We start from the raw sequence: 21,837 nt of genomic DNA on the forward strand, positions 1-21,837 counted from the left end.
CCCCAGTAGCCTGAGCAGGATAGAAGCGTCGTAATCTCCAACGGCGGGCAACGACCGTGTGTTGCAGGTCTTTGCGGTAAACTGCTCGACTCGACAAACTGCTCCGAGCACGAGGGCGAGCTGTACTGCAAAGTCTGCCACGGCCGCAAGTTTGGCCCTAAGGGCTACGGCTTCGGTGGCGGAGCTGGCTGCCTCTCCATGGACCAGGGCGAGCATCTTCAAGCGAAGAGCGAGTGAGTGCATCTGCTGTTGCCCAACCCTTGACCCCGTGCACCCTTCTCCTTTGATTTCCGTGTAGCATACTTCAACGCGGTCCCACCGGAAGCATCTCTGATCTATTGCCCATCCTCGCCTCTCGCCTCGCCTCTCGCCTCGCCTCTTCACATGAAACATCTTCCACGCGCGCGAAACTGAAAACCACCGACCGACCGACCGACCGTCCAACCGACCACCTGTCGGGAACGTCCACAATCCGTCAGCACGATTCTCCTCTTGGTCAGTCGCACCCACAGCAACTCGGAAGAAGACGCCGTCTGCGCGAACCGAACCAGGAAGCCAAAGAGCACGCGTATCTATACATACGTGTACAACATGTCCGACGCATACGCAAACTGCGTCGTCTCTCTCTCACCCTGCTCTGCTCCTCAACCCTTCCGAAATTCCCGAAGCACATGACGAAGAGAGAGTCTTCTCGTCCGTCCCGCTTTCTATTGTCCTTTTCTTTTCTTGTCTTCTCCATTCTGAAGTTAGATCTAGACGGCCCTCTACGTCCCGATAGTTGAGTCTAGAAGGTCCTTCAGGACCAGACCGCTCTGTCCTTATCTTTGGAGTCTTGCCGTCACTATTGTAGTAGCGTAGGCGAGCATGCCGTCTCGTACCTCTATTCTCATCGAAAGATGAGAATTCTCCCGCATCTTGTCTGTCCTGTTCTCATCCTGTGTCTCATGTCGTCGTCACGCCCCGACACTACGGACGATGACGACGAGCCCGCGGTCTCGCGAACTCAACATTCGAACTAGTCGACTACTTCAGTCCAGTTGAACCTTTTCTTCTCCCCCTTTCTCCGTTCCTCGCTGTCTCTCGGTGCGATCGGCCGGCGTTTGTCGTGCCCTCGTCCGACTGACCAAATTAATTTCTCTCTCTTTTTCTTTTTTATCTCTCTTACTCTCTCTCTCTCTCTCTCTCTCTCTCTCTCTGTCTCTCTGTTTCTCTCTTATACCTGTTGTTTCTTCTCTTTTCTTTTTTCTTTCTTCTACTATGCGAATACACGTGCTAGTTTGTAGGATCATTTGTACCATCTGTAATAAGTGCCATTAAAAGTGGAAAAAAGGGAATGATAAAACTGGAAACAACCAAGCAGTGTCTTTCATTAACGAGTAACACAGAACACACGTTTCTCCTCGATATACCCTTTACCTCTCAGTGTATAGATCAATTAATATGTAAATGACGTGCAAATAGTGGAGTAACGAGCGTATCTGCCAAAAGACGCGCAGAATGGAGACGCGGGTTTGGTGTCGATCAAAGTTGCTCGTTTGTGCGATTTTTAATTGGCCATTGGAGCCGGGATATGAATTCCGTGATCTTTATGTTTCGTGCTGTAAGTATGGAAATACACTTCTATGCAATTTTCTTGGTTGTCATTATGGATAAATTGAAATTCGAAAGCTCCTCGACATTTCATCGCTTCCGACTCGCGATTGTAACTTTGACCGGAACCGAACTTTGACCGTGACTCTATTCTCGCGAATCCACGAGGGTGCAGCACGCACCCTTATGGATCGTGGTGTGACCTAACACCACGCGTACTTTCTCCGTTTAACGTCGAGCCCTTGCTATAAAACATCCTACATCCTTGGCTCTTCGTTTCCCCTCTCTTCCGGCCCTTTCACGAAGGAAGGGAGCGAAGTGTGCGAAAACGAAAGTAACGAAAAAGAAACAAAGAAAAAAACAGAAAATAAAAGACAATGTACAGAAAATAAGAGAAAAAGATACGAAACATTAAAAAAAAAAAAGAAATAGAAACACACGACACACCCCGCCCCGCCAGCCCCGCCGAGCACGAGCCAACCGGAGGCAACCATTGAACGATATACGATTGTCACTTTATCACATAGTACGAGCTGCAAACGCATTCGTGATAAAGAGAAAATACAGAGCACGAGAATGGTGAGCATCGAGTCAAATTGCGCCTCTGTCTCTTTCTCTCTATCTATCTACCTGTTCTGTCTGTCTCGCTCTTTTTTTCTTCTTCTCTCCGCCGCGTGAGAAAATAGCTTCTTTTTCTTTTTTATAGCTTATATATATACGTAGCTCTCCTGCATGGCCTCTCGCACCTCACTTCTAATCCTATAATCTTGCTAACAACTTAACTCTGCCTGGGTGCTGGCGCGTGCGTTCGTGTACGTGCGTGCGTGCCCGCGTGCGTGTTAGTGTATTCGCGTATTGCGTCGATGCAATGAGGTAACGACGACCGCACACCGTTCTCTTAGCGAGACGACAACAATTGTTATGAAACCATGACGACTACGTCATCGAGATGAGTCTTGGTCCGGTGCGGATGCACTTGTCATGTTTTTACATGTAGGATGCTTCAGATATCTCAAACACTCCTCTTTATATGTTTCGTTGCGATATAAAGTTGATTATTCTCATTAATACGAACTCTGAGATATCCACGAATGATCAAAAGTTAATTTTTTTCATGAATTTAAAATTGATTTATTCCACCTCATTTGAATTTTATTTGACTTCAACGCGGGATTCGAAGTAACGAGACGACGTAGTGACGAAATAGTGGCAAAATAGACTCGTGCGTCTCATGTATCTATCGCACTTGAATTTATATTTTACATACATATTATTCAATTTTTTTTCTTTCTGTTTGAACATAACATGCATCTTCTGGTTTAGCTGACATCATAACGAAGCGTACCATGTACATTTGGCTTTTAGGACGTTCTGCCTTGTCAGAACGTACCGATCCACCAGCCAATCGTAATAAGTGTGTGCGCACCTGCTCTCCATCGCACTAGACGGGCTTCACACACTACGTATACGCTTATACGCAGCTACACCGTAATATAAAACCCATCTCGGCGGCGCAATTGTGTTATCCTACAAGGAAGACAGCGTTATCGGTGTCACCTCACTGTGTCGATGATATTCCATCTCACGGTACGGATGCGTGCGTGCGCACGTACAGACTCTCCACATAGTACCTCGCACGACGGCATTTCCATCTTTTCTTCCCTTATCCTTCCTCTCCTCCCTCTCTCTCTTTCTCACTCATTTTCTCTCTGTGTTTCTTTTTCTCTCTCTCTCTCTCTCTCTTTCTTTCCTGACTTTCTCGATCTCCATTTTTACATATTTTTCACTAGTACAATTATACCTATTATGTGCGATCTGCTTCTCGGCTCTCCTCTCTCGGGGCTCGGCGGAAGCCACGTGCCGTGGTTGCAAAGGGGAAAAATTACACTAACACGTTGACTAACACGCGCCTAACAAGCTAACCTGTGATATTATTGGATGTATTTACGTTTCTGTTATCACCCGACTCCATCACGTCCGACGGATGCTCTATTGACGCTCTAGAAAGTCGAACGTTACGCAAGAAGGAATTGATTGTCAACACAAACACGATACAAGACCGTTCTTGACTTCGTACAGAACTTCCTTGTAGTCTATTTTGAAATCTAAAAAGCTCGGAAATGAGTTTGTAACTGATTAGACTTTGTATATTTGGTTTTGCATATTAAATTGTAGGACCGAAAGTTATTAACGTTGAAAAATGTAAATTTCTTCAAATTTTGAGGAGCTGTCTAAATGAACAAATTGATAGTGAGTATAAATTGGTAACGATATTTTCAGGAAAACCGTCTGGCACTCGTGAAAAATATCTTCTTCACGTAGACATTGTCAACGTAGTCCCGTTACTCGTGACATTTATAATGTTAATTTAGAATGTGATTTTGCACACCCCGAAATAGATGCTAGAAAATCGTTTCGGACTTGCTTCCTTCTTGTAATTGCGTTTGGATCATTCGAGCAACTCCTGGTCTTGCACGTCGAAGTGTGATGCTTCTTGGTGTTGTTTGTCCCTATAGATTAGTAGCGTTCGGATGTGAAATTGACGGATTATTCTATGTATTTTAATCTCCTTGTTGAATTACATTTTTACATTGCATACACACTCACACACGCGCCTACGTGGACGCGCGTACATAGAAATCTTTGTAGTTTCTCACAGAATTTTTTCTTACAATTATAGTAGGAATTTTTTCTTACAATTATTGATCTCTGTACGAATTGGCTCGACAATTATCAAAAGTTTGATAATTATACACAGATCGGCCTATATATGCGTTAACACTTTTAGGGATCACGATTTTTAACTGCCCAGATATACGTGCGTGCCGTTGGAAATCGTATTAATAAAGCATATATGCCGAACTGTACGTTTGTTTTAACAATTTTCCTCATTTGTTTATCATAAGTTCCAGATATACACTCAATTTATAGTCATTATTTATACACAGTATATTCGCCATAATAGCTTCAACACTTGAAGTTATGCCATTTCAAATGCGTTATGCGCACTAGAGGAGTAAAACTTCATGTGTTAAAGTTATTACGCTCACCTGTGTGTGCGTGTGTGTACAGTTTCAGTACTTCTGTATCCTCGCGTATACTGTATATAGCTTCGGTTCTACTCAGTTTTCTCTCACTCTAATCTCCTCTCTTATACATATATATATATAATTGCACATAACTTTATAAATAATTATACTTAAACCAATTTTCGAAAATGTGTTTTCGATATTCAAGCTTGTATTCCTTCAAGTCACACCACTTAGGCCCTGATAATACTCCACTTGAGTTAGTTGAAAATCGATTGTTACTATTTAATTGTTATCTCACGGTTATCGTCACACCGACTACCTTATATGTGAACCATCAATTTCACTTCTCGACGCCTATCCTTTCATCTGTGTGTCAGTGTCTCTGATAGCTTACGTGTTCGATGCTCAAAGCCGCGTTTAGCTATCAAATTGTGAAGCTCGGAAGTAAAACGAACCAACATCTCCTCATTTACGTTTTCGTGAGAATTTCCATCCGGAATAAATTCACCTGCTCGGTTCAATACAGCGGTATCAGTTTTTATTACGGATACACCGCGAAGATTGGTTCGCTTCACCTCTGCAGGTCACGATAGTAGCGCATATCGCACGACGTTATTGATCGAGGAATTTTAATGCATGTGAATTTTTAGGGAATTTTCACGGGGATCGAACGCCATCTTAGAGCCGCGAGCCATCGCGAAGGCGCCCGAGGGAGAGGGATGTCCTCGTTGCGGAGGGTACGTTTACGCTGCAGAGCAGATGTTAGCTCGTGGAAGGGTGAGTTGACTGAAAAATCACCGTGTACAGTGCTAACTTATCACTAAATGCAGCAAAATGCACATCGGTGAGCGATTTGGCTATCGGTATATATTTCGGCTTCTTTGCTAGACACTGTCATTCGTGTTTAGGATCTCACAGTTTAAAATTGGACAACTAGCCAGAGGTGATCGCAATCGAGCGGCTGCATTCAGTGTTGTATGCACAATGATGAATCTCTTGCGTCATCTTGGTGCTTCGACCGATCGTTCGTTGACGCCTTTTCGAAAAGGAGACAAAGCCAATGTATTCGTTTTAGCCATGAGCCAAATACCTGTCTGACACTTTGGGATACCTTTAAAACGTACTATTTACTGTTTACTTATAAGAAAGCAGTTGACAAAAAATTTAATTTCATAAGCATTACACAGGGTGAGTCCAAAGTCCTGACACAAAATTTGCAGACTATCTTACATCTCAAAACCGACAAAAAAATTACTCAAGAGAGAGAGAGAGAGAGAGAGAGAGACACGAGCGCATTTACGGAACACGAGTATTTCAGAGTAGCAGTAATAAGATTTCAGGGATTTCTTGTAATTGACGAGAGACACTAGAAGGATAACGTCGCACGAGAAAGAATTCGGCTTGGTGATTTTTCCTCTCGAGCTTACAATCGAAGCGATATCTGATTTTAGATCGGCGGACAGAAGCCAAAAATAGCAGCCCTCCGCGTCCACCCGTCGAATCGCGACCCTAGGTCCGCACGAGGCGATAACTGTGGGTGGGTCGGTCTCCGGATTCGGAGCGCGTGTACATATCTCGATGGACGAGGGCGACGTCGCGCGTCGCGGGGAACGGCGGCGGGATTTAGCGCTAGCCGAGCAATAAAATCGGTCGCTGACGCGGCGACAGACAGATTGACGCAATCCGCGTCCTCTCCGCGCTTACTCACGTGTATTTCGGAAAATCTGGACGGAACCGCGCGCTCTCTCCCGCCCGCTCGCCTGCGGTAAAAACGTCGCGCGTCCCGCGGGTTACAAAACGCGCGGCGAAAGCCGCGCGTCTAAATTCGGCGCCCTGCAAATGTGCGTCCCCGTAATCTTATCCAATCTTCATTTCATAACAATGCGAGGAAAAAATAGCGGGTAGAGCGGGCATGGAGAGCAGCGAGGGAGGAGAGAAGAGGAGAGGAGAGGAGAGGAGAAGAGAGCGGAGAAGGAGAGGAGCGCGGAGAGGAGAGCTCGCCTCTCCCCTTTGGTTCTAGCCCAGAGACTTTCTTGGTGGTTTCGTCAGAAGACATTGGCGACGCACCAACTGGACGGCCAATCTTAGTCGGCTCGATACCCGGCGATAAAATGGCTCGCTACCAAGAGAGCACCGCGAACGAGAGGAATGGGGGGCTAATTGCCGGCCGACAATCTGGTCCGGCGATAATCTGCGCGAATGGTGAACGGCGGCAATTCATCTTTTTTTGTCGCCCATGATTCATCGGCGCGTCGCCCTGTCATCGAAATCGCGTCTCCTCTCCCTCTTCTTCCTATCCTTTCTTTAAACTCTTATATTTTCTCTTTTTCTCTCTCTCTCTCTCCCCCTTTAGGTGCCAAAAGTATCGTATTTAGAGGAATCGTTCACTCTGTAGCTTATTAAACTAGAAATAGGGATGATCGCGTCTTACGACAACAAAAATAACATGAAGAATAATGCTCGTTGATTCTAAGAATATCTCAATTAAAAATCGTACGTTTCCGTATATTCTGTGTGTCTGTTGTTCCGCGTGTATTACTTATATGACACAGTCGTCATTATTTATCAGAAAACTGATTATAATTGAAGAGATCAAGCTCTCTGTAGCGAAATCTTCGACATACCGCGTGAGTGTTGCTGAAATACCGAGAGTGTCGAAGGGAAGAAAGGGAGAGATTAAGGGGACGCACCTTGACGATTCGTCGCGGCACCAAGTACAACGTCCGCGATATCGATAAAGCGCAGCTGAAAATTGCCGTTGGTCAATCCTCGTTCTTGTGATTAGGCTTACCATAAAGTGTGCTTCAAGTGCAAACTGTGTCGACGGACTCTGGACTCTACGCTTCATTGCGACGGTCCGGATCGTGAGATATACTGTCGAGGTATCTTTCATCTAGAGAGAATCTACGATAATTCCTGGCACTGTCTATGAGTGTCTTGCGATTTGACGTACAGATATCCGTACTGACTGCCCTGTGTTCCGACACGTTGGACGATCATCACCTCCGGGACGTGTCTGTCTGTCTGTTTATTTCTGTCTGCCTCCGTTCATCTTCGTCCGTTCGTTACCGGACCGATTTGTTTCCCATTATTGTCGCCCATTAAAACCAGTTTTGCGAACTCTCTTCCTGTACCGCTAGAAAACAGCCCCCGAGCGCACAGGGGTTGCAAAGTGCCGCGAAGGAAGGACCACGAGCGTTGATCGCTCCGTCACCGTGTTGCACTATCATTATCGTCGTACAAGACGCGCGTTTGTCTATTCGCTCCAGGACACGCAAATTGAGATAACTGCGATGGATACGTAACGCTTGTCATAATTATTACACCTGCAGAAAAGCACACATATCAAAGATCGAATTGAGAGAAATGAGGCTGAAGCGAATTTTCATCTTTTTCATCTTTAATCGTCCGAGAAATTCGCAGTTGAAAGAAAATCGCGGTAATATTGGTATATACAGAACGTCGGTATTATACAGAATGTCTGACACAAGCTACGGCAGTATTGTATAGGTAGAGTGCATTGAGCTGAATAGGAAAGCCCTCTACCGTTTGTAATATTCCTGTACATTTATTCGCTGATATCCTTTAATGAATTTTTTAGTAACTCTATTGTGTAAGTCACAATGGAGGACGTTCCTGTTCAGTTTGGCACCATCTATATGCACAAGAGAGTGGCTGCGTTTAGTGGAAGTCCGAGCTTAATGATTATTGCGTCACAGAAAATAGTCGTTAAGCGCTCTTTAAAAGCTGGCTTCTGCTGAACGCAGCCAGTATCTGTCTTTGTTATCGTGAAGCTTGGAACAAATCGTATTGGCGGGCTCCAAGGAGCTTTCAGTGTCTTCTCTCCCGAACGATTGTACAAATGAACGAGCAATATTGTACAATGCAACACTTTTCCTGGGACTTTCAGTGACTAACCCATCCTTTGTGTTTTGTGCAGCAATGGCACAAGGAATGCTTTAAGTGTGCCAACTGCTCCAAAAGATTAGATTCCATCAACTGCTGCGAAGGTCCTGACAAGGACATCTATTGCAAAGGTGAGGATGTAGTATAAACACGCGCACGAAGATGTAATGTACGAGAACCGAGATCTGTTAAATGTCGGAATACTCTTCTGAAGCGCGAGCTGTGAAATGTTGCATAATGCATTTCTTCGGTATGAATACCTACTCTATATAAGACATCGATTACTATCAAAATACTTGAAGACTCGCGGATTAATTTGCCGCACTGAGAAGTGGGTTTTTATCTCGACTAACCGGTTCAGTCTCTGACGTCTGACGAAATTGGAAAGTTCAAGATTAAAATTCACATCTGTTTACCGCATAACATCGACTCAATTATCAAAATAAATTAATCGACTTATTCCCGGCAAACACATCGAATTTGTTAGGATCTAAGAGTTTATCGCTGACAGATATTTCCTAACAGAAACTGATCACATCTCACATCATACAGCGATGTCGGAAGTCTTGCTAAACTAATTAGCAGCCAATATTCCGCGTTAAACGCGGCGACAATCCGTTGGAAGATAAAACCACTGATCAGAGCGGCACTCGAGTATCAGAATGCACCAACATATCCATACGATTACGTCTTCGTCGCGAACGAGCGCTACATGATAACGCGAGACGAGGTGAAACCTTTAATCGATATTATCTGCAGTATGCTACGGAAAGAGGTTCGGACCGAAGGGTTATGGCTATGGCCAGGGTGGCGGCGCCCTGCAGAGCGACTGTTACGCCAATGGGTGGGTTTTCAGAATCAGGACTGAGACGAGAAGCACGCGAGAGAGAAATTCCGCCTCGGCTTCTACACTTTCACTATATATGATGCGCTTGTCTGCTTAACAGCTTGCTATCCGAAGAAATTCGGTCCGCGGGGTATCGGCCACGCTGGGGTTATGTGGATCGGGCTGCAGTGCGATATTGAGGATGAGGGGTACGCGCCCCCTTAGTTAAGCTATCATGATCTTTTTGCGCGCGTACACAGGGTGCCCGATGAGGAGAGGCGCGCGCAAGTGGCGATAGTTTTGCCTTCGAGAGATATGCCGCTGATTTTTCCTCGCTGAACTTTTCACAGCGCTTATTTTCATCGCTCAGTGCGTTGCTTGTGACCGTGCAGAGGTACTCTGTGACTCAAAGGATCCGTGATTAAGAAAATATGCGCTCTGAATTTGCAGATGTGAGCTTTTTTTCCTTATATCTGCTCGCGTATCGAGTGTAAAACAACTTCACAAGCGGCATATAAGACCGACGATTAGAAATAAAGTATCCAGAATAGCGGTAGTATGATTCCACTCTTAGAGAGTTATAGATAGACATTTTTTAGGTCTCCAGAATCTCGACTAATGTTAATATTAATTAAACATTACGAGATAAGAGAGACGAAAAAGCTTTTGAATTAATGTTTGAATACGTAACTTAATATTTGTGCAATTTCTCCGAAATACTTAAGGTTAATTATATTTCTGCAAACAGGATTATATTCTAGAGCGTACACACACACACACACACACACATACACACGTCTCAGAACAGACGAGAGACTTCGCTTTTTTGCATTACATAATTTATTTTAAAGCATACGAAGATGTAGATTGCGAAAAGATAGCGGACGTGAAATTGCAAAGGTCGAATCCTCACCGAGGAAAAGTCGGTCTCGACTTTCTCGACAAAATTGTCACCGGCATGCGCCTTTTCCGGGACATTCTGTACACGTGCGCGCCTGTGTGTGTCCGTGTATATACAATATACATATATACATACATATAGACCGACGCCTTAACGCTTTGCGCTACTACTCACCTTGGCATCACGAATCGGCCGATCATACCGGAATATCGAGTGTGATTTCTCAGTGGCGATCGACTCAAAGAGATTCGTTTTTGAGGAGTTCGTAGAGAGCCCGCGGGCTTTCATTGTTGCCAGACTCTACCACATACATTCGACATTCCTGTTGCCGCACGGTCTGTACGTTGTGCATGTGTACTTATGGCGGTCTAAGCCCGAAGTTGGTGTAGCATCCAATTCGTCACTAACACCCTCTGCAACTATATACATCATTATAACTTCGATACATGTATACGTGGATCCACGATTCTCATCTTCTCCCTTGACCGAAATAATAGGTCGAGTGTGTGACAAATAATTGAGACCCTGCGGGAAGGAAATTTCGTAGTTGTCTGTCATGGCCACGAAAGAAAATACACAAACTAACTAGTTACATTTTCACACGGAAAAAAAGACGTTTGGTTGGGTTGACCAAATTTCCAGTGAAATATGGACGAACTAAAAAATTCTGGTTGAAGTTACCAGAATATAGTTTTGCTAAACAGAAGTTGTTCAATAAGGACTTCTGTTCCCGCGCACATTTTTTATAGAAATTTTTCTTACTTCCTGTATCCTATAATACAGTAATACAGTAATACAGTATCCAGTAGTACAGTAGAAAATTATACAGAGTATAGAACAATCTCAATTTCAATAATCTTCTCAAATTCGGCCTATTTATATGTAATATGTAAACCTTATATTTTTGTAATACGATGGAATTTTTTTTACGATTGAGACATTGTTCTATCCTAAGATTTCTGCCTCGCGAAAATCACGTTGCAAGAAACGCGAGGATTTCGACATTTCTTTCATGCACCCTGATCAGACAATTGCCGACACGGCCTAACCCTGTTAGCATGTGATTATGTTGTTTCATGTTTGTGCGAACGAGTTGTACGGACAAGAAAAGCGAGGTGATTTAAAATTCGTCCTTGGACAATTAATCTGATACTCGGATATTCAGTTGGGCTTTTCAGCACGTGGTCTAAACGTCCAACAAACTTTCCTTTGATGGACGTCAAGACGATCGGACCAGGCAGACCCGCGCCAATAGTTTCTCCTTGATCCGTGCGGCTCGATTATCAGCTTTATCATCTCCGAATGAGCGCAGTGAGCCGCGTTATAACATCAGGATCGATTTGCACGATACAGCGATGCAGCTCCACGCACCACCGTGATCGACACTGCCGCGATCAAGGCCCCACCGGGCAAGGGCTGCCCGCGCTGCGGCGGCGTCGTCTTCGCCGCCGAGCAGGTGCTCGCCAAGGGCCGTGAGTGGCACCGGAAGTGCTACAAGTGTCGTGACTGCACCAAGACCCTGGACTCGATCATCGCCTGCGACGGCCCGGACCGGGACGTCTACTGCAAGACCTGCTACGGGAAGAAGTGGGGACCGCACGGATACGGATTCGCATGTGGCTCGGGATTCCTCCAGACCGACGGACTGACGTGAGTTGCCCGACTCTGCTGCTTGCCTTCGATGATTCGGTCTCGCTGGCCCTGCGAATGCCGTGAATATGACTCGATTTGAGTATGACTCGCTACGAGCATGAATGTAAAGCACGGATGTAATTTTAACATGGTTCATTCGAGATAAGACAAGAAGCGCAGCCGTTGAACGAATTTCTCCCAGACACGTCACACAAGTACGTTGATACAGTGTGGGAAAAGAAACGTGATTTAACAAGTGCGATTTAAAAGAATCAACGGGCACAGTGCGAGGTCGAGAGATGAAATAAAACCGAGATTAAGACTTGTATTAAAATTAACGGGCTCATAAAACACGATTTCGCGTCTAGACGAGTTTCGAAGTGGCGCGATGCGATTTTGGGCCCATAATTTATTTACTCGATTCTAATTCAGCTTGAGTTAAATTGAATCAGACGGTCGTGATAAAAAAGGCTGCGCTCGAGTTCAGTAAAATAATTCGAGCTCGTACAATCGGAATTCCGTTGTATTAATTCTAATTATTCGCAGGGAGGAAGAAATTTCGGCCAGTCGACCTTACTACAATCCCGATACGACCTCGATTAAGGCGCCAGCTGGACAGGGCTGCCCCCGTTGTGGCGGCATGGTGTTTGCCGCGGAGCAACAGCTCGCCAAGGGTACCATGTGGCACAAGAAGTGCTTCAATTGCGCCGAATGTCATCGACCTTTGGACTCCATGCTGGCGTGCGACGGCCCCGACAAGGAGATTCACTGCCGCGCCTGTTACGGAAAGCTCTTCGGGCCCAAAGGATTCGGATTCGGCCACAAGCCGACTCTTGTCTCGACGAACGGGGATCACGCTCCTTCCTAGTAAGTGAACGTCTCGATTCGCGGTAGATCTCCCTTAGTATCCATAGGTCTTATGCTGAACTCATAGCGAACGCTAAATATGCCTTTTCAATCCCAAGTGCCATCTCAAGTTGATATTTTAGTTTCAGTTGCGATCTCAATCTTCCAACATCTGTATATTCTGAAGAATCATTGTATGTTTAATACACATGGAAACTGAAGTCTTACTTAGCGCAGGAAATGTACAAAATGTCATTTGTAGGTTGTGAAGACCTCTCAGCAAAGTTAATGGTCCAAATAGAATCACGAGAGGTTGATGTAGGCTTCTGAGCATCAAAGGCATTAAATGGAGTATTGAGGTCGAAAGTGAGATCAAAATTTTGAGATGTTTCTTAAACAAATATCATATAAAACGTGGTTTTATCTTGAAGATCAGGAAGATATGTTCAACATTTGCTATACAACTATTTTTTCCCTGAAAGTTCAGAAAGTTATGTTTTTTTCTGAAATTAAGCGTTACAAGGGGAAGTACATCATCGAGAAAGTTCAATTTATCGATAGTGGCCTCGATGAGATTTTCGCTCGCGAACCGATTTCATGATTAGATCCCGATCAGTTTCTGATCCTTTGCGATTCACCTGGTCCAACTCTTAGACGACGTTGCTTTCCTTTTCGTAGCATCGACGCCAAGCCACAGGTTGGTCAGAAGCGAGACGACGGGCACGGTTGCTCGCGCTGCGGCTACCCGGTGTACGCCGCCGAGCAGATGATCTCGAAGAACCGCGTGTGGCACAAACGATGCTTCAGCTGCGGCGAGTGCCACCGTTCCTTGGACTCGACGAACCTGAACGACGGCCCGGACGGGGACATCTACTGCCGCGGCTGCTACGGCCGAAACTTCGGTCCCAAAGGTGTGGGCTTCGGCATTGGCGCGGGCACTCTCACGATGGCCTAATTTATGGGTCACCCCCTACGTCGCTCCAAAAGAATCCTCGCGATCCAGTCTTATATATATATATCAATGTAAATACATAAATATATATTTATACGGGGTATCCAAAAACTGTTATGCAATATTTCAATAGCGTATTCTGGGTCTTAATTAAAATCGACGATTTTAATACGAATGTGTCGAAGGAGGTCTTTACTTATCGCAACTGTTCAATTTTAACATTGTGTTCCTTTGTAACTAAGTTTTGAGTTAGAATTCTTCTCAAGCGCACGCTAATTGAAATTAACTAGAAAGATTAGCTAAAGATATAACTTCATTATTTATTTGGCCTTCTGTTCTTCGGTTTATATATTAGGACTTTCAACTTCAATCGAACCTCCGAATACGTTATTAAAGTATTAAAGTGCACGACAGTTTTGGGATAGCTTGTATAAAGGCGTCTGACTGTGTATCCGACGACAGACGAACGCGCTGCTCCGGGAATTTCGATTTTTCCTTTCTTAGCTTACGACGATTCGATGATGTCGATGACTTCATTCCCGTTATAACGAACGGCGCGCTAGGCTTCGGATGATGATACGGAGTTCGGTTGATTCCACGTTTAACGAAGATCAGTCGCGCACGGACGAGCCGACACAAATCGCCGATAACTCGCCGTGACATGAGATCGCGCTCGTATCGACCGTATTACGGATCAATTAGTCGCAATTAACGATCTATTTATCCGTAGTGTAAGTGATTATCGCTTTTATGACGATACATGAGATACAGTCAGTTCTCTCTCTTCCTCTTTCTGTAAAATGAATATAATTTCGACATTAAACAGACAGGAGGATGCGTGCAAAAGAGGGAGACGTTTAAAGAGGGAAACGTATGTACGTGCGATCAACTGATCGCAACGAATTGTCGCGAATTATCGACGATGTATCGACTTACTCCTGCATTCAACCGGATCCACTCTCGTCCAATCGTCGCGATGACTTGCACTAAGCTACTGCGAAAATTTCACAGAGACCCGTGGATCGCGCAAGAACAGCTTGTAAGTCGAGTCCGCAAAGTGCCAGTGATTTCGCTTACGATCTGTTCGACGATCCTCAGTTCTCTCTGCGAGTTTCGTGGCGGCTTAGACGATCCTCAATGACGACCTATGCGCGAACGACTAATTTGATGACAAGCAATTACGAACGTACGAAACTTTTGTTACTTTTCTCCTTTTTTCTTTTTTTTCTATTTTTGATCGAGGAATTGGAGATTACGACCGCGAAGATCGTTCCGCGAGGTGTCGGTCTTGAAAGAAACGCTATAAAAAGGCTAAAAAGTTAGGTGAATCCTTGTGTTCGTATTTGGTTTGGATCGAATCTGTCCCACAAATTTTTATATTTTTTTATTTTGTTTTTGTTTTATTTCGAGTCGCTAGAAAGCGTATTTTAAGAGAATCACAAAGATGTTTCCTATCGGTGATTTCTCATGATTTAACATTCTCGATTGTCAATGTTATTCGGAGATAAATGTAGAACTCTAAGCGACGGTTTTCCGTTTCCTAGATTAATACGACAACGCGAGATAGAATGCATCACAATTAAAGATGCTAGCTGGTTAACTATTTCGCGTTTAAAATTCAAAATTAGGCCATGGCAATTGTAAAACTTCCACCAGGGATGAGTATTACCTTCGAATCTGATCTTAACTTTGGGACAGGAAAGATTTTGAGGTTGGCAACGTAATGATTCTATTAGCTGGCATCGATCATGCCAGACATCCGCGGACGACATAGGCGGATGAATACGAATAAAAATCTCTATAACCGGGCTACGACCAGCAGCAACGAACTAACCGACACGACTAAGACGAGAAACTAATTTAATTATGATTTTCAATAAATGTATACTTGAACATCTGGAAGATTTTCTTTACCCAAACTAATTGTTGTGATAGACTTGTGTTAAAAAATAACGACATCTTATATTCTTCCTGAAATATCACACGATATACCATGAAATTGGATCTAAAGAAAATAATTTAGTGAGACGAATTGGAGTAAAAACGTGGCATGAAAAAAATATACGTAGAGTAATAATTAAATGATAAGACGATTCCGTAAACGGCTGTTATGTCGTCCTGAGTAAACGATGCCATAATTCGACAGAACGATGGTCTGTGGGAATAATTCGAATGGACTCGACGGAGCAATCAACGGAGAGTGAGTATGAGTACGGTGTAAAACACTAATTTCATATATTTATAGCAACAACTGTACAAGTTTTTCCGGTCACACATATCTATAATTACCATTCGTTAACCTTAACAATAATGGCGGGAGCAACGAAGCTGTTCAGAGTCCACGAACGCTTCCTGGCTTACGGAGACGAGCCTTTCCCCTCTCACGGTCGTCGCGTATATAATCGATAATCCGCGTCTTCCTCGGAGACGAGCGTGCGGCTCGCGCTACGCGCCAGTATACGCAGTATTGTAAAAGTGTCTCGTTAAAAAATCACATTCGTTATCGAACTGGGATATGAATCGCCTCGGGACACGATAGAAATTATCGCACGCTGTTGCCGTTCACCTTCGGAGGACCAGTGCCTGCCGCTCGTCCGCGAAATGACGTTATTCCTACACACAGAAAAGTATCGTTCTTCTGCTGAGAGAAGCGATTTTACTCAGTTTACTTTCCTCCTCTTATTTTATTTTCTTCTCTAAGTAATGGTTATGCACAGCACTGAACATTCTCTTGGCAACACAGTCTTGAAATGTGCCCATCAAATTTGAGAAAAGCTCATTATCGTGTACTCAAAAAGAAAAATGATCGATTCTTTCTTGACAAGAATATTTTTTATTAATGCAGCTTACGTGTCAAGAAGAAGGACTTGGTTTTCCAATTTTCCTCTCATCTATCCGGTTCTCTTATACTTTATAAGAATATCATAAAACTTTATCGAAGAAAAAGTTGGCACGATTCTGTGTAGCAAGCAAACCGAATTTTCGTTTCAATTTAATATCTTTGGTCGGAATGCTGAACTTACTAGGATTCAGAATGTATTTCGATTAGATTTGATGCTTATGACGAATTTATGAACTTATAAACTTATGAAGTAACATTCATCTGAATGCGGTATGTATTTTTCTGTGTGTAGACTCTTCTGCACTTCGTGGACGATCATGGCTGAATTTTCGCTGATCAAATACTGGGTATTGGTGATATCGGCCGTTGTTCCAATACTTTTCACACATTGCTACATCACGATTAAGGCTGAAAATGTTCGGACAATTTAACTGAATTACACCTCCGATTCTTTGAGTAGTTTGGATCTGAATTAATAAATTCGCACATTCAGGCAGGCTTGAATATATTCGGACATTAAGATTCGAATTATCCAGATAATTCGGATGTCCATGTTTGAGTAATCGAATAATTCGGTAAATCAGCTATGTCGAAATCGGGACACCCGAGAGAATTCGAATCGTGTTCCCAGTATATCATTGTATTATTTTTTTTATTATATCGAAATTCACGATATTGAGTAACTAACGACACTTTCTCCGGCAGACGGCAAGGAAAGCATTCGTGGCGATTTTTCGAATGCGTCCAGCTTAGCTTCAGTTATCAGTGACGTTGCCGTAATGAAGCCGTTCGTTTGCTGGCCCTCTAAAAGGTTCACGGCGAGTTCGACGAGACTCGTGAAAGGAAAAGATACCTTCAGGTTAAAACTATACATACCTTCGCCTTAACTAATGTACATTTATACATCTCACTATAAAATAGATTCAGTCGTAATCGATAAACTATACATACGCGGAATAAGGTGCGCTCGTCATCGGCGCGTGACCAACGAGTCACACCGTCGTCAAACATTGTCCATCGTATTGTGATAAGACAGGTACCCTCGCTCTTCTTGGTACGAAACATACAGGACGGTATGTGTGTGAGTATTTATCTTAAGGAGGACATCCTAAAGAGAGAGAGAGATTCCGTCGAGCTGCGAATCGACGAATCGTCCGGCGCGCTGTAGCGACGATCCCGCGATATGAGAAAACCTCCCTCGTCGAGTCGAGTGTCGCGCACTCTTCCCCCATCGCCGGATTAAGAGAGAGAACGGTCGGATAGATACAATTATACGCGACGGCAATACGCGAAATCGATGTAGCCGCTTGTATGCACAGTCTCTTGATCAATCCATCAATCAATTCGGAAAAACCGACACGCCAAATTTGCCGCGGCGACGAGCCTGCCCCTGCAATTTTGCAGAATGCCTCACCGTGCGTCGAGTGTCGTCCTCACGATCTCAAGCGAGAGATTTTTCGCGCGCCGATCGCCGTTCTAACGCTCGATCGATCGATCGGTCATTCGGCAGCTGTCGGTGGAATCGCGCGTGTCGAGTCGGTGTGCGAAGCACGCTCGGTATTTGCGTCAAAGGATCTTACTGTGTGGAGGTATATACTTTTTCCTCGGTTATTCCGCTACTTAGTATACGATAAATATATCGCGCGCGCGAGACCTCGGCGGCCGTAATTTTGGCAAATCAATCCCGGTGAACTAAACGCCAGTTGTGTCCGGTGTGATGCTCTCGTGAGTTTAATAGTACTCTTACAGATACTATTCTACGCTGCTTTCTCTCTGTGGTTAATCCTACACTTCGGTACTATCGATGAGAAGTAATGGAGATCGGAAGCGCGTGTACCTCAAAAATGAGCTTCACGTTCCACGACGAGACAGAGCGCGATGAGTCGTTCTCTTTCTTTCTCTCCTTATCCCCCTCCCCCCCCTCTCTCTCTCTCATATTCTCGTCCCCCCGAGTGTAAAACTCATCTCGCTTCGTGGATATAATTACAACAAATGGAGCAAATGAATAAAGATGGCGTGTCTTTATTCATTGTAATATTTAGAGCACTTTAGAATTACCGACTCCACGGTTGAATTAACGGTCACAATAGTTCCGTTCCAATATTGAACACGAAGCGGCTCTCTCTCTCTCCATTCTGAGTTACCGCCTCGTTAAATCGCCAGTGAGAAATTCATGATTCACAATGCACGATTCATTTATTCGTGACGAGTTAAATGATATAGATCCGGCTGGTTCTCTCAAAAATGACTCCCTTCATATAATTGTCCGCACGACTCTTTGATCATGATTTCCAACGTAATGCAATTTTCTCGGGGATCGACCCAATTACTTTTCACGTGGCATCCGGACCTTTGGAGACGCGGATGTATGTATATATTCGCGCGCTCGCGACTCGGACTTGCGACCCCGCTCGGCGAGTGACGGCGAGCAACCACGACTCCGCTTCACTTTCTAGCCCTCGGAAGCGTTGAAGCTCTCATTTGAAGTAAACGCTCTGCAACTCCACTACTCTCGGTATTAATTGGAATTTGAATCCGATCCGGGTTTGTTAAATCCATTCATGTCGCTCTCAATCATCGTCGACTAGGAATCTCGGTTTCGAGCCGGATGAGCGACGCGTCAAGGCAGCGTTTCCCGAGTTTGACGCCACCAACCGTGCGAGCATGCGAACGCACGTGAATTAAAACGACCGCGAAGATTGCGCTGGAGGAAACATGGTACAATATCTCGGCTTGAAGCGCGGATGTATCACAGGAAAGTAAAGCGGAGCGCGACGCGTTCTCGTAGCTCTCGAAGTGACAAATCATTGGCTACGGCGAACTGAGGGAGCAGTAGCATTGTGTGAAAGTCATCAAACGATATTCATTTCGATCCTCTTCGATCTTAACGAGCCAATCAGTGTTCGGTCGTGCGAACACGTGGTCATCGAAGCGACGACACCTTTCGCCTCAATTTTTCACGAGTTTTCGCTGCGCGAAACTCGACAGACGCTGCCTCGAGGCAAGCCCTCACCGCGCCTGAGTGCCTCTGTCAGTCTGCATGTCTGTCTGTCAGTCTGTCTGTGTAGAAAAAAATATGAACGGCGCGTCCTTACCGGAAGGATCCTTCGAATAAGCCCAGGTCCTCGAGGATGCTGCGCTTCCGCGAGCGAACGCCGACGGACTCGCGAGCGGCAGAGAACAGGGCCGGCAAAGGAGTGCTGCGAGCTTTCAGCTGCGAGCTTTCGACTGCGAACGGAGCAGCGTCGTCTCCACGGGTGATCTCCCTCGAACAGTCGGCTTCACGTATTTACACCCCCCGACGCGACACGGCGGCGGGCCGACGGGCCGCTTAGTAGAGGTTCGCGGTTTTCAGCGGCAGCGGGTCCAGCAGGTAAGGCGGCAAGGCCGCCGAGAAGGGTCTGGGACTGCAGGAGCCCCAGGTGGCGCCACCGCCGCTGACGCCCCGCGTGTTCGGCGAGCCACCGTCGCCGGTGCCATCCGCACTGGAGTGCTTGATGTTCACCAGGCTCTGGTTGGCGATCGGCTTGATCTCGTTCGACGACAGCACGCTGTTCGAGTTGCCAGGCGGCGTCGCCGGACTCCTCGGCGAACGGCCCTCGGCTTTCACGGTGCCGGCGACCGGACTGGACGCGCCGCTGTCGGCGCCGATGCCGGTCTGCGACGTCGACTTCTGCTGGGCCAGCCTCTCTTGCTTGCGGAATTTGGCACGTCGGTTCTGGAACCACACCTGCAACAGCCATACGAATGCGCGACCGTGTTAAGGGGATGTCAGACTTGAAAACATCACCGACGAAATATTGACTGTCTTCTGCAAGGTTTACGTCGCGTTGGTCGTATAGAAGCGCTTTTACACGTGCTGAAAGTACGTGCGCTAATGAGCTGAAGCATCGCTCATCTTTGAGCGATTGATTGACATCTCGAGTTGTCAGTTTGGTGTAAATATTTACTTGATACAAAAGTTCTGCAGAGAGCCCGTACGTACCCGCACGTGTATTTGCTTTGCTAACGAACATTTCTGTACGTTTCTGTGTGTCTTTACAACTGAATTTAGAAACTCAGAAATACACGAAAAGTCTGCAGAATTATTTCTATGTATGCGTGGTTATGTTTTTAGCTAGCATCGTGAAACAAAGCAATATTTGCAACATTTTATAAGATGTATAAAAAATACTATATTTATAGAAAATACGAAAAGGATGATATAATCGTGTTAGTGATGGCTTCTGCGTTATCGACATTTTTGGAATCGTCATTTACTTCTACATCCTCTTAAGTGTGAAACATGTGTCGTGTATAAAAGAAGAAGAGACGTTTGCAATATCGTCACTGTTGCTCCTCAGCAGCCACGAAGCACCAATCCGCTCAGATCACTCTGAATATATCCCCTTCACATATCTTTGAGAAGATTTATTTCTATCGATTCGCCAGACGGTCATAATCACTTGCGAGAAACCGCAAGAAGAAAGAAAGAGGGAAAGACAAGAATATTAGCATAAACTTTTGAAGTAATACTCTCCAAATTTCGTAAAGTAAAATTTCATTCAAATAGTAGAGTGATCACCACTATCATTTGAATTCGAATGATTTTTCGCTCACAGTTACGAATATTGTCATTGAATATTATCGCAAAATTGAAAAGTGAATCCGACATACTCTAGGAACAAATTCAGTCTAACATTTGCTCGCACAAAGATAGAATCCACCCTAAGCTTGAGTGAAACATTCACATTTACGATATTCGAGCGACATCGAGTTCGCCATTGCTTCGAATGAAAATACTTGTATTTCTCGCTCGTTTTGAGTGAAATTTCACTGCGAGGAATTTAGAAAGCATACGATGCAAGAACGCACCACGACAATCATTTCTTCTTCAGTACACATTAAAGCTACGCGGTCCCTCACGTTCGGCTTGATATCCGCATCAATTATCAAAGCTTTATCGCCGGGACAATCCGCATTAAATAAACATTGACCCGGCCAGAGATCGGAACAGCACGCTAGGCTCCCAATTAAGACGTAAGTTTGCGATGTCGCTGATCAACGGCGGACGCTACGTGTTCACGGGAACATCCCCCGCCGCGACACGAGAAATCGTTCGCGAGGAGCCTCGTCCGGATCCGCTTCCGCTCGTCAAAGTAAAACGGCGAGGCCGGCCGGCCATACGGCGTGCTCGTAATTGGCCCTAGCCGGCCAAATGAAATATTTAACGAATAAAATAAACAGACACCTGCGGTGACCTGCATGTTAAAGTAGCGGATTTATTTGCTTTAGCGTTTATCTGACCGGCGGCGCTGCCCTCTCATCCGC

General features: G+C 45.0%; 2 protein-coding genes across 6 annotated transcripts in view; one reads left to right on the forward strand and one right to left on the reverse strand.

The window, feature by feature from the left end:
• LOC116842693 (muscle LIM protein Mlp84B-like) overlaps positions 1-15,326 on the forward strand; it is a 23,207-nt gene extending 7,881 nt beyond the window's left edge. The window contains exons 3-9 of one of the 5 annotated variants that reach the window (XM_032812253.1): positions 68-233; positions 5,273-5,399; positions 7,408-7,504; positions 9,288-9,372; positions 11,609-11,905; positions 12,434-12,754; positions 13,412-15,326. In XM_032812253.1, coding sequence (XP_032668144.1) covers positions 68-233; positions 5,273-5,399; positions 7,408-7,504; positions 9,288-9,372; positions 11,609-11,905; positions 12,434-12,754; positions 13,412-13,688 — 1,370 coding nt within the window. In that variant the 3' untranslated portion in view covers positions 13,689-15,326. Of the gene's footprint in view, positions 1-67; positions 234-5,272; positions 5,400-7,407; positions 7,505-8,562; positions 8,660-9,287; positions 9,373-9,475; positions 9,564-11,608; positions 11,906-12,433; positions 12,755-13,411 lie in introns of those variants that run through there. The other 4 variants (XM_032812251.1, XM_032812252.1, XM_032812254.1 and 1 more) reach the window with 4 other exon arrangements.
• The window catches only part of LOC116842694 (paired mesoderm homeobox protein 2A-like), a 67,797-nt gene that overhangs the window by 26,693 nt on the left and 19,267 nt on the right, over positions 1-21,837 (reverse strand). The window contains exon 3 of the mRNA XM_032812257.1: positions 15,588-20,257. Coding sequence (XP_032668148.1) covers positions 19,859-20,257 — 399 coding nt within the window. The 3' untranslated portion in view covers positions 15,588-19,858. Of the gene's footprint in view, positions 20,258-21,837 lie in introns of the transcript that reaches the window.

Source organism: Odontomachus brunneus, unplaced genomic scaffold (genome assembly GCF_010583005.1).
Source record: "Odontomachus brunneus isolate Ranch 3 - 2012 unplaced genomic scaffold, Obru_v1 Obru_scaffold_026, whole genome shotgun sequence".
In the NCBI taxonomy this organism is placed as follows: domain Eukaryota; kingdom Metazoa; phylum Arthropoda; class Insecta; order Hymenoptera; family Formicidae; genus Odontomachus; species Odontomachus brunneus.